Here is a 14018-nt window from a genome sequence, read left to right as displayed (position 1 = left end):
TTTTCTAAAAGCCACTCCTGTGACAGAACAGCAGTTATGAAGCTCTATCTTGAGCACAGAAAGAGGGAGCTAGAAGAGTACCATCTAATTTCTTTAATGCCAGCACTTAACCCCAGAGGTTTTCCTGACTCAAAGACATTACGCCTCTGGCGATCTTGTGAGAAGTAGGGCACTTGGTTTCCTCTCCATTGCTCCCCCCATGCACAAATGAAGTTGTTATGACACAGAACAGGTGTGGAGCTTTGACTCAACAGCCATGCATGTATACACCTATCACTTATGGGACCACTTATACTGTCTTCTGCCACAAGGTTAGGCTGGAGGTGAAAGTAACAGTGCCACATCCTATCAATCTGGCAGCGTGCACACAGAACCTGCCTCTCTGCGTTTGTTAAGTGAACAGACCCTACAGGAGCTGTCCTTCCTCCTACCTTGGTATTTTCTGCCTTAAGGGGGTGGGAAAAAAAAAAAACAACATAAAAGAGAAAAAAAAAAAGGAAAAAAGAGAGGGGAAAAAAAAAGAAAAAGAAAAAAGAAAAAGGAAAAAGAAAAAAGTACACTCTGACAAGCTTTAAAATACACAGAACAGATCTTAACCAAACGAAGTTTCATCAGCACACCAACTATTTAATTTCCTCCCAATGACTTGCCTATAAACAGTGAATAATTAGATGGTATTTATTTTTAAGCAGTTACACTACCCAATCACAATGGCAATAACAGTGCTGTAATTGGGCCTTAACAACTTTTGCACCTGAACCATTCAGTAAAAGCCTCTCACAGCAATTCCATTTAGTTACCCCTCACTTATTTTAATGGGTCATGAGAAGATACCCAGGATAATTCAACCAGTCATATAGTTCAATTAACTCAACTCCCAGACTAAACACAGACCCATTTCTCCACACCAGGTGTAAAGCAACAGGCCTTGTTGCTATCGTACTGGTATCTCATACCTGGTTTGGCTCGGGTCCAGTTTTTCGCTGTGCTACACAAGGTCAGGTCAGACAAACAGACTGATTGTCCTGCTTTCAAGTCATCTGGTTCTCCAGCTCACATGTGCTCCTCACACAAGTGCAGGTAACAAAACAGTTTATACAAGAAGCACTGCCAAACCACCCGTCTCCCTAAAATGCCCCACTTATTTAATAAGTATCTACCCATTGTTCAATGCACTCTGGTTGCTACCAAAAAAAACCTAAATTTTGGAGCAGTTGCAAGTGTTAAAATACTTCTGCACCTGTTTTTGCATCTAAACTCCTGGCATTTCAGCAGCCGCATCTTTAGCTGGGTCCTGGGCAAAGTTGATGAGGGCGGGGAAGGCAGTATGCACCCTGCAAGGGCTCTGCAGCTGCAGAGTCAAAAGGGAGGGAGGAGAGGGACCTGGGGCACATCTTCAGCTCCCTTCCATAATTCTATAATTAAAAAAATCTCTCAGCGATGAAACAACTTCCACAAGTGCCACCAATTCAGCAAATGACAGCTACTGCCCACAACTGATACCACGCAAACAATTCTTGGCAAGCACACAGGTTAACAAACCTGCAATAGTTACTGGATAGCTGTTGTAAAAATGACAAACCATAGGTGAATCACAGCTTTATCAGACACCCGTTACCTCAGTCTATAGGAAAATTGCCATAATTAACCTTCACGTTGCTGTTTCCCACCCTTCTTACCTTTTGTGATAAAAGCTTAGCATAGTTACTACTTCTACTTTACTTTTTACTTTAGTGTAAGAGTCATGCTATGATTTTACAAAGAGAACATTTATCAAAGTGTGTTTTAAAAAAATTAAAATGGGGGTTATTGTCTCAGTTTTCTAAGAAAGTACTGTAACAGCTGAATAAGGAAAGGTTATTTTAACCTCCAAAGGCTATTGTTCCTTTTCTAATCCCCAAAATTGTCTGGAGCCAGACAACACACGGCTGCTATGCCCTGAGCTAGAATGAAAGGGGGGGATGGTAGAAGTGGGGTGTCTGTTTACAATTACTCCATTCCTGGTTTTAATGAATCTTTCTGAATGACCGCTAAGTGCTGGTTTTGTTCTTTGGAACAAGGGGCCTATTACTGGAAGACTAAAAAAAGGAAGGAAAAGGGAAAGCAAACACAAAGCTGCCAAACTCAAAAGTGTTTCAAACATCTCAGCTGTATGTCCCAGAGGTAATCAGCTCCACAGACACAAGACTGTCCCTACACATTTGCAGTCTCTTTTCTCCCTCTTCCTTGACAGGCTGAAATAAAACAGCTGAGATAAGGGAGAACAATAGAACATCAGAACTAAAGTAAAAATTCACAGATACCCACTAAAATATGAAGAATTACATTATTAAAATTTGGAGAATTGTAACTTAATCACTATCTACATTTGGTTACTTCTGCCACCTGAAAGCAAGCCTTCCAGAATCACGTAAGCAACCAACTTCAAGAGGAAGAAGGGATGGATCACATCTGTCTTGCACCATCCTCTGCCTTCCCAGAACTCCCTTATAGTCGCCCTCAAAATCTTGTCTGCCATTCCTAACAGCTATGGCTAAGAGACAAAATACAGCAAAACCCCTGTCCTGCCTCCCTGCTGCATATACACACTTCCCCTCCTCCTTGCAGGGGGCAGAAATTGTAGTTAAATACTGGCCAGAGATTTAAACTTAAGGACCAAAAATCTGCAAACCACCACAGGCAACCTTCAGAGTCTTCACTGAGGATCCTGAGCATTTCACTGAGGAAATCTGGCTTTCTGGATTTTTCTCTAGGCTGGGAAGGTTGCAAAGCATCAGACCTTCTTAGTCCAGCAATCTGATAAACAGAAAAGGTATTTTAAATTCAGTTCTTATATTCAGTATCTTAATTAAATATTGTCCTTTCTTACAGGCACAGGGAGGAGTATATCTCATGATTAACAAAAAATATCATAACACATGATACATTTTCCTTCAATAAAATTGTTTTGAAAAAAATTATATGGTACAGACATATAAAAGTGGCACTACATGGTTTGTTTTGCTTAGCATGGCTTAAAAGCTCTACTGACACACATTTAGATAAACCTCTTTACAGCCAAAGAGTTTGAATAATATAGCCATGTCAAATTTATGATGGCAAAACCATCATGTACCTCAGCAAATGTCATCAATCTACTTTACTGAAAATGATGCTTAGGAGAAAATACTTTTTCTCTATGTCTTAGAAAAAAAAAAGCTGTATGTGTCCAACACACATATAGCCATTATTATACAAAACAGTACCTGTCTATTTTACCACATGTATCTTTGACAGAGATGTTGCCATCAGCACAGAAACATTACCTGCGTACTTCCCATCTTTCAAGCTGAGCATGTACGTACAGACTTGGAACCACTATGTCTCATTTGATTACAAGAAGTTGCATTATCTTTATGCTTTCTATGTGGCAACCATATTTTGCCTTTCAGCTTCCCTGCCATGGTGGCTAGAATGCACATTTTCCTTGAAAGGCAACTTACAACTCAAATTAAGATAGGTAAGTTACCCCACATTTACCACAGCAAATAAAGAAGTATGTGCCATGCAAAGGAAGAGTTACCCCAAGAGATGACTACCTTTGATGCTGGTTGTGAATATAAACCTTCAAGTGTCCACTTGGTGAGGATCCTCAAAGCTCCAGGAAGCAAAGGGTGACTAACATCAACACTTATAAGGACTTGAATTCATTTTAAAACATACACGTTTTATATGTATATAATATTTCTTCTTAAAGCCTGGATAGTTTTACTAAGAAATTCCATTGTGTAATCCGGTTAAACTGCTCATCTCAGTGACACTGTTTGACGGCGATTGTTATGAGCTATTTCTTTCTTCTTTGATACTTTTAAAAAAATCAGTACTTTTATTAGACACTTACTTAGCACTGTTAGCCACCAGTCAGCCACTTACCCACTCAACATGATTATTTCCCTCAAGTTACAAGGAATACATATAGCTATTTTAATTCCATCTTCTTTCCCATTCATCCTTCTTGCTGACATTCAGCCAAGATTAAAATTGTAACAATAAATGACATGTTCCCTTATCTGAAAGTTGTTGTATTCCCCAAACAATTGAGACTGCTGATCTCTGAAGCACTCGCAGCACTGTATCAGTACTGGCCACATTATTCCATTTGAGAGCAAAACTATATTTATATCATCCCTATACTGCTCAGGGTGTATCTTAACTGTCTGTTTGTTTTTTGATTGTTGCTGTACTCAGAGCAGATATTTTCACTGGCACTGAGCCATCCATAAGCAATCACTCAAACAAATACTTCAGACTCATGAAATCTCAGCAGGACCTTATAACATACACATAAACGAGAACAAAATAAGGTGACTGCTACCCGTGCAGGTCTGGTAAACTCCCAGCACCCTGCTTTACAACCTGTCAGATTATCTGTGTGCATTTTTCTGAAGCTTAAAAGAGCTACCTGCAAGGAAAATAAGAGAGTCTATCACATGGCACACTGCTGAAAAAACAGCAGTTCATGTCCTCACCTCTTATGGTGGGCAGGGACAGTTTTTTTTCTGCACAGTGCCCAACACAATGTGGTCCTGTCTATCACCAGAGCTCCCAATAGCCTCTTTGCATATACTAATGCAAATGGCCAATCCACAGACCAGACACTTTCTATCTGGATGAAGAGAACAATTTGTGGTGGCAGAAGGATGTTATTCTGTACATGGACCAGACACTTAAAAGCCCTACCACACATACATAGCCTGTGAATTATACTACTCTTTACAAGGCAACAGAGAAAGTATTTCTTTCAAGACTTGGCTTCTTTTTCTGGCCTCTAAGAAGAAAATGTGGTCCAGTGGTTACTAGCATCACAACCAAACACAGACTTTTCTGAAAGTCTGGGTGACTAAATGGATGCTATTTAAGAGCTCTGGTACAGTTACAATTAATTAGACCTCTGCTTCTGCACAAGTATCTAGTATGACCACAAGCAACATCTCAATCATGTCATTTGCAAACAGGGTGAGCGCACCATGCTTGCCTTCTGTGATACCATGCTACAACGACCATAAAATACAGAGGATTAACATTCACTCAAAAGACTAGTATGTGTGCTTTTCTGACATATTTCTGCCCTTTTCCTTACCATGAAGGACACGGGGGGGGGGGGGCTTCTGAATTCTCATCTTTCCCTCTCCGCTAACCCAAAGTCTAACTTCATGCTTTGCAGGCAAATGACATCATGGAAGACAAGACCGCAGTTCGCACACAGAAAGCAGTACGCTGTCCAGACCACTCAAAACAAAGAGTAGATGTTTGCACAATTTCATGATAAGCTGATTAAATTTGCTGAGCAAATATATTTTCCATGGCCAAATCTAGGTGAATCTTCCCAGGGAAAGCAATTCTCCTGTTTGGATCACCATCAGTACTCCAAAGATGAAGAGACTGGATTTTTTCAGAGACTTTACTTAATCTTGACAATTTTAATTTATTTTTCAATTTATTTTTCAATTCTCAGAATCAGCTACAACATTATAATGAAAACTTAAAGAAACAGGTCTGCCCAAAACAAAGACCAAGCCCAGAATATTTCAGTTAGTTAATGCTGGACATCATTTTCCTAGTGGTACCTAGAGGTTTTTATACCACAGCAGTCAAAGAATTGAGTGCCGGATGGGTATTTGTTTTTTGAGGGGGATGTATTTTGAGTTTCGGGGTGGTTTTGTTGTCTTGGCTTACATCATTCAGGGAAAAGGTATAGGTACATCAGCAAAGAATTTTCTGTCAGAGTACACTGCTACTCCACCAGAGTCTTCTGCCAGATTAGCCAGAGAAAGACAGCTCTTAGGGACATTCAGCTACACCACCACAGTCAGAACTGTACAAACTTTGTGAGCAGATCAGACACAAGCTGGATTTCAGAGAGGCAAATTTAAATTAGCACACAAGGGAGATTTATTGACAAGTTACTTAAATTTCTGTTCATTCAAGTTTGTGTAATTTGCGTTACCTTGCATGAAAGTCAATGACTTAATTCCTTTTCAGTTCAGGGCCTGCACAGACAACTTTGCTACTGCTAGCCTTTTGCCAGCTGACATTTCTCTAGGAAGCGTAGCTTGTACAGAGATTAAAGAGAAAACAGGGAACAAGTGTATCTTAAAAGGAAATTCCACACATTTTTTTCCCCTAGACTATAAAACGGGATGAAGATAATTCCAGGATTAACACACAAGATCTTTGGGATGTCAGGGACCAGATGAAAACTGAAATGAAACTGACAACATAAAGATGGGAGACTTTTTCACAGTATCTTTATCAGAGATTTTTACCAGCAAATATCTAAAGCTACAGCTAACAGCTTAGAGATGAAGGAGAAAAAAATATCTGTTTATTTGCTTACTTTTTCTATGCACTTTGGAATGCAAGAAACCACTTCACGCATCCTAGAGAGCAACTGTGTGCCTACACAGAACCATAGAATCGTTAAAGTTGGAAAAGACCTTTGAGATCATCGAGTCCAACTGCTAACCCAGCACTGCCAAGTTCACCACTAAACCATGTCACTAAGCGCCACATCCGCGCATCTTTTAAATACCTCCAGAAATGGTGACTCCACCACTTCCCTGGGCAGCCTGTTCCAATGCTTGACAACCCTTTCAATGAAGAAATTTTTCCTCATACCCAGTCTAAACCTCTCCTGATGCAACCTGAGGCCATTTCCTCTTGTACTATCCCTTGTTACTAACTAGAAGGTAAAAAAAACAGATCCAGAGACATGGCCCAGTCTAAACAGTGCCCTGTCAGACAACAGCAATATTCTTGTTCCAGTAACCCCCACATAACTTATTTTCTGTCTTTTATATCCACACTTCTCTTTCTTTGCTTTCTCCTGCCACCAACATCTGGATACACCCTACTGCCCCGCTGTCTCATCTGCACAATTCAACATTTCCATCGATGTAAGTACAGTACTACAAAACACAACCATAATGGCAACACCATCTTCCAACTAAAAGGAAAGTATTTCTGTTAAGTTTCAATTGCTCCTACTCTTTGACTCATTTTCTCAGCCCCTTGTATCTTTTCCCATTGCCCCATGACAAGGACTTATTTTTAGAGCATCTATTTAGATGGGACATCTATTTAGACAGGATTCTCACTGCCACCACATGATTGCACGGAGAATACTGGGCAGCCACTGCACATTGGCAAAAACTCCACCTATGCTCCCTCAGCAAGAAGTTGAAGGAGAGCAAGAAAGGAAGGGTATGAAGGGTATCACTTGCTGTCAGGGCAAGCAGCATTTGCCATAACTGTGGATAACTGTAGGAAATTTATGAGAAATTGTGTAACCTTTTCATATTACACAAGTATTGGTCAGAAGTTAGTGCGAGAGAGATGGATAGACACATGCTTTTCAAGCCTCGTCAAGTGGCCATTATGAGAAAGGTTTTCCAGCAGCCTTCATCTATTCAGCTTTTTTTCAAGGAAGAATTGTAGGGGTTACATCCAGAGCACCAACACTTTAAGATCCTTAAGAATGCTACAAAAGCTGTACTGCATTTCTCTGTCAATCCAGGGTGGCAGAATTCAACTAAAACATGTTTCCCTGAGCAAAAAACTTACCGTTTGGACTTCACCGTCTACGCAGACTGGACCACTCTGGAAGGGGCAAAACACCTCTGCATCTTCAGTTTGGGCAAGGTGCAAAGGCAAATGTTAGGATGGCCCAAATTCAACAGCAGACATGTAGTCTGGCTTTGATCTCCAGAGATATTCTGAATGAGAGGAGGCTCCCTCACTTCATTTTTCTCCATACCACAGCAGCAATACACCACTAACGCACATAAGCTCAGATGCTGCAAATGGTACATGTAAACGACACCTGACAGGCAGATAAGACTTAAAAAGGGTCATTTGTAAAATTATTCTTTTAGGGACTTCAGTAAAGATGTATATTTTATGCATTCTAAACAAATAATAAATGTGAACATTATCAGAGGACTTTAAATCCCTTACCAGAGGCTAAATATTTTCTATCAATTTCAACGTTAATATAAACAAAGTCCTTATTACCATTATCTCTAATCTTTTTCTCCTTCTCTAGAGATTAAAAATAAATTTCAGCAATAACCAGATGGTGAGTAACCATTAGAAAATAGCTTTCAATAATAAAACCTACTTAGTTCTGACATGACCTCCATTGTGCATTATCAGCTTTGGCCATCATTGTCTCTAAATTGGAAAGACATCAATTTGATGGATGGACCACTCAGTAGATAAAGAACTGGCTGGATGGCCGCATGCAAAGAGTTGTGGTCAGTGGCTCAATGTCCAGCTGGAGACCAGTAATGAGTGGTGTCCCTCAGGGACCAGTATTGGGACCAGTCTTGTTCAACATCTTCATCACTGACATGGACAGTGGGATTGAGTGCGCCCTCAACAAGTTTGCCGATGACACCAAGCTGTGTGGTTCGGTTGATACGCTGGAGGGAAGGAATGTCATCCAGAGGGACCCTGACATGCTTGTAAGGTGGGCTGATGCCAACCTCATGAACCATCCCAAGTGCAAGGTCCTACACCTGGGTCAGAGCAATCCCAGGCACAGCTACAGGTTGGGCAAAAAAGAGATTCAGAGCAGCCCTGCGGAGAAGGACTTGGGGGTGCTGGTCGATGAGAAAATGAACATGAGCCAGCAGTGTGCACTCACAGCCCAGAAAGCCAACCGTATCTTAGGCTGCATCAAAAGGAGCGTGACCAGCAGGTTGAAGGAGGTGATCCTGCCCCTCTATTCTGCTCTTGTGAGACCTCACCTGGAGTATTGTGTGCAGTTCTGGTGTCCTCAACATAAAAAGGACATGGAACTGTTGGAACAAGTCCAGAGGAGGGCCACAAGGAGGATCAGGGGACTGGAGCACCTCCCGTATGAAGACAGGCTGAGAGAGTTGGGGCTGTTCAGCCTGGAGAAGAGAAGGCTGCGTGGAGACCTCATAGCAGCCTTCCAGTATCTGAAGGGGGCCTATAAAGATGCTTGGGAGGATCTCTTCATTAGGGACTGTAATGATAGGACAAAGGGTAATGGGTTCAAACTTAAAACAGGGGAAGTTTAGACTGGATATACACAGGAAGTTCTTTACTGTAAGGGTGATGAGGCACTGGAATAGGTTGCCCAGGGAAGTTGTGAATGCTCCATCCCTGGCGGTGTTCAAGGCCAGCTTGGACAGAGCTTTCAGTAACATGGTTTACTGTGAGGTGTTCCTGCCCGTGGCAGGGGGGGTTGGAGCTTGATGATCTTAAGGTACTTTCCAACCCTAACTGTTCTATGATTCTACAATCATAAGAACTTTGCAGCTCCATAACCACTACAGACAAACCTTAGCCATGAAGTCTGGTGAAAACCCTTACTCCTTAGGTCCCCTCCCTTACTCTTTGCAAGCGACTTTAAATGGGACTAATAGATATACAAGGAAATTAGTACTTGCATTAATAGCTCCAATTTATTCTGAAGCTTTCACTTTCTTTTAACACATTCTGATACATGCTGCAGATTTGCTTTTCCATATGACAGTATTTCAGGCTTGCTTGCTAAGGACAGCTGTCATAAAGAAGATTCCTTGCTGAAACGACAGTTTTCCCTTTGTGGCTTATTAGAGCCAATTTAAGCCAGAATAACAAGAAGTAAAGAAACAAAACAAATGCATAGCTGTCATTTAAAAACATAAAAGGCTTTAGGGGTATCATTTATGAAACATAAAGAGATTTCCTTCTTTAGCAGTGTTCCAACACATTACTCTTTCGTGCTTAGTCCAAGACATGAATATACTTGCCTAAAATGTCAGTGAGGTATTTATACAAAGGCAACTTTTCAGAAACCTATTATTGTGAATACAAAACAGGAAGTACAGTAATACCACCAGTATATGTTAAATAATGCTTAGTATAAACTGTGCTCATCAATTAATAAGCAGTGTTAATCCCTTTAGGGGAAAGGGAGATGTGAACTGAAAATACTGACTCATGATAAAACCTTTGAGAATTTTTCCCACAAGGTTTTCTGTTTTCTTGTTTTGGTTTGGGTTTTTTTCCCCTCCCTTCCTAATAGCAGACAGAACACAACAGAGGACAGAATTTGCAATATAAATGAGAAAATGAGGGGTGAAATGAGGAAAAAAAAGAGGGGTTTAAGATTGATGATGTGTTTGAAAGTAAAAACAAAAACATGAAAATATAATAAAATAATAGCTCCATAAATGCTTAATGATATTTTGCACTCTGCAACTCCCTTCAGTTCTCATGCTTTTACTAGCTAAGCATTGTAACAACTATGTCATACAGAATGCACACTTTCAGGAAACTACTTTATCAACTACTCAAATGCATCTGTACTGGTGTGCAAGTGTCACAACTATTTAGAAGAGGATGGAAATAAAAATGCCATATAATACTGAATAGTCTTCAGCCACTAGACAGATTTTAGACTGTAAGTGAGAAAACCTCATCTTAGTTTGCTCTTTTCAAAATATTCACAGCTGTAGTGAAAAAGAAAAAATAAAAACAAAAAAAAAACAATCAAGAGCTTCCAAAGTACAAAGCCCTGAAACAAAAACCACATGCAAATTCCAGACAGGCAGAAATCAAAACTTCTCTTTCCTAGGGTCTGACAAACAGATATCTATTTACAAATGTGTAAGAACATCTCTTCTGACACAACTCTCTCACAGTCACACAGTCTCTCTCTCTCCACTTTCTCCTACAGGCAGGATATTTTGAAATCTTCATGCAAGCTAACAGACTGAACTTTGGTTTGACTGCCATCTGCTGACCCCATGTTTTGGCAACCTGAAGAGCCATTTAAAAACATGTGCACAAAGCTTTCAAAATGTCCAGTTTCTTATTCCACTTCCTGAGACCAAATTAGAGATAACAGGTATTTATGTTTAAATAAATCAAATTACACCAGATGTCTTGATAATTAGCATCCTTCAGCTAACTTTCAGATAAACAAACACAGAAAATGTAAGATGACTAATAAGATGACTATTGAAACAAACGTATTTAACACACAGGACCATTGTGATATGAAGAAACAGAGAATTAGGTACAACAGCTACTCCTTAAAGAGAAACATAGCTGAAGCAACTACTAAAAAAATAAGGAAAATATAAAATAGTGATAGACTACCTTTATTTTCTTCTGCAAGGCAGAACATCACAACAATCCCATTTGCCACACAAATTTTTGATATTATGTAAAGTCTTCGTTTCATTGTATCCCAATGAAACACACACATACATACATGAAAGAAACCAAACTCACTTTCAAGACCCGCATAGTTTGCTGGTTTCTTTCCTTCAAGATAGCAAATACTTTGCAAAGGGCTGATTTGATTGCTGATGCTGAAATGATGGAATCAAGGCATGAATACAGTTATACCTACCAGCCACTTTGCAAAAGACCACACTGTGCATGAGGACAAGACTTGTAGGGATTTTTTCCTAACCAAGAACGCTTTTATGAGTACAACGCACGATTTAGATGCATACGTCATCTCAAATTGAAGCAATAAGAAATTTATTCTCCTCTTGCATGTAAGAATAGCTTCAGCTTATCCAAGTGTCTGCAGTTAAGTGACTGAGCAAACTGTGCGTGTACAAAAAGTCATAATCTCAGGGCACCACAACCATCTGGCTGTGAAAATACCTTGCTTATTTTCACTCTCTCCCTAATTTTTAATGAGGCGGGAGAGCTCTTATATCCCACCTGCCTTTTTAATTTTTCATTTAGCAAAGCTGTAGTTCTTTCATTCCTTTGTTATATGAGAAAAATGGGTGGCAGGAGAGGAATCAAATGATTATACCTAAATAAGCTATTACTTAAACATATTATATAAATATATTTTAATAAGAAGACTGTTAAAACTCAAAGGGTTCAGACTTGCCAAAACAATGACTGTTTCAGCCCAGTTTGTATTCCATGGTGTATTTCTGGCTAATCAGACACTTACTTTAGTCACTTTTTTCCTAGTACCTAAAGTTCCAGTTCTCAAAACATTCAAACAAATGCTTATCTTTAAAGCAAAGCTTATGCATAAATGATTCAAGTGTTGGAATCAAAGGAGAGAGAAAACAGTTCACAGAATACAGTAGCTTATGGTGAAAAGAAAACAGTTATAAAGGTAACTAAACCCATGGAAATCCTACCACCAAAAAATAACCCCACAAAAACACACAAAAAAACCCAACCAACCAAAAAAGGAAAACATAACCAAACCCAAACCCACACAACCAGACACAAAAAAAAAACAGGCTGATATCTGAATAATGAGTTTGGGTTTTTCTAAAAGCCCAGAACTTCAGGTGGCACACCAGGTACACAAATCCTGGAGGTTCTGAAGCAAACCACAACTTCTATTCTCTAAGAAGAGTACTAATTAAAATAATTTATTTTAAAATATATTTGGTGTCACAGACGGTTAAAGGCTCCAATTCATATTTTTTCTTTCCAAGAACTTACATTATTTGTGTTCTGTCACAGCCCTGCTGGCAGATCACATCAAAATATGCCTTTGTTGTGAAAATGTGTCTGTTTAAACAGTTTCTTTATTTGTGATGTGGCATTTTCTGTGAAACATACACTATTTTCACATGAAAAACCAAAACAGAACCAATTCCTATTCTTTACAAAACTAAATGATCTTGTAGAAATCCTGCAAACAATCTAGGACCTTCAGTGGTGGCGTTTTTCCTTTTCTTGCTCTGACCACAAGAACTGAAAGTAACCGAGAAAGAGGAAACACAGAACTTTCCCTTCAGTCAGAACTTTGAAATCTCTTCAGATGTAGTGGGGTTTCACAGTCATAGAAGAGGGAAGAATTTTGTCCTCTGTGAATGTTAAATCAACAATTTTCCTGAGAAGCAGTGACAGAACAGCATCTCACTTACAGTGCCTACAGCAACTACAGATGGTTTACTTTGTTCCCATCACTACTACAAACATTTTTGTTCTTCATGCACAAAGGATATATACGTCTTCAAGAAGAAGGTGCCAAACTTCTAAAGGCACAACGCTAGCAATAAACTGCAGTGAAGAGCATAACCTGTTTCCACTTCACACCAATTCTTTGCGCTCTTCCATTCATTGACAACACTTTTTCTGGAGAGGAGGCAGTTGAAGCAATAGCATAAAACACTTCCTGTTCATGTGGCATGTCTACATTCTGATAGCAAAATGCACACGAGCAAGACAATAAAAACCCATTAGTTATTTTCCAAACAATGTAAGTGCATTATTTACCACATGCCAGTACTGCTGATCTAGCTAAGACATACCTTTCATTTAAGAAATGAACTGCTTATCTCGATTTCAGTTGCACAGAACCAAAACAATATCCTCTGCAGCCAATGTTTCTGAGTGAAGAATAAAGTTTGCACTCTAGTTCCCCTGGGAAATGCACTGTTTCTAAATACAGGCAGGGAAGTTCTGAGGAGCACGGATGAAGCCAGCTATAGATTTTCTCACACACACTCAAATGGCATCATTAGTGCATGAAGACAACAGAGAAGTTCAGATATCAGATCAAAATGGTACTTAAGCACTAAAACAGGCATTTAAAGACTAACGCACTTCATCATTAAATGCACAGAAGATTGGTGTTCCAATTTCATTTAAAAAAATTAGAATTTTGTAAGCTAGCACTTGCATACCTTAATAAAACTAATGTAAATGGCCATTTTATAGGTGCAGTAACATGTTCCAAGATGTGTGGTTGCCAATTACACACACCTCATATGTTGACTGATGAACACACACACCCTGGTGTGTGTTCTTGCTTACATATCTCACGTGCCTCCTTGTGAAGTAATGGAATAAGACTTGCCTTGCAAACTGGCTAACACTGCCTCTTCTCGCTCAGTGACTTCTGCAAAAAATATTCACTGCTAAGAAAAACAACTTCTAAAACACAGCTAAGCTATCTGCAATCTCAAGTACACACTCTCCATTGCAAGACCCAACCCTGTGATAACCTCCGTTTTCTGTATATC

At 39.6% G+C, this 14018-nt stretch overlaps 1 protein-coding gene across 17 annotated transcripts in view; it reads right to left on the bottom strand.

Moving 5' to 3' along the window:
- The window catches only part of AFG2A (AFG2 AAA ATPase homolog A), a 226077-nt gene that overhangs the window by 138581 nt on the left and 73478 nt on the right, over window positions 1–14018 (bottom strand). The window contains exon 15 of one of the 17 annotated variants that reach the window (XM_061444176.1): window positions 2473–2796. The exons of 13 other annotated variants lie outside the window; for them this stretch is intronic. In XM_061444176.1, coding sequence (XP_061300160.1) covers window positions 2521–2796 — 276 coding nt within the window. In that variant the 3' untranslated portion in view covers window positions 2473–2520. Of the gene's footprint in view, window positions 1–2472; window positions 2797–9484; window positions 9594–14018 lie in introns of those variants that run through there. 3 more of the 17 variants (XM_061444277.1, XM_061444255.1, XM_061444219.1) reach the window with 3 other exon arrangements.

The sequence above is a fragment of the Pezoporus flaviventris genome, unplaced genomic scaffold (genome assembly GCF_033815535.1).
Source record: "Pezoporus flaviventris isolate CSIRO_AGI_PZ_B2104156 unplaced genomic scaffold, CSIRO_AGI_Pfla_v1 ptg000002l, whole genome shotgun sequence".
In the NCBI taxonomy this organism is placed as follows: Eukaryota; Metazoa; Chordata; class Aves; order Psittaciformes; family Psittacidae; genus Pezoporus; species Pezoporus flaviventris.
Note: the sequence above shows the minus strand (reverse complement) of the source record. Positions and strands in the feature narration are given on the sequence as shown.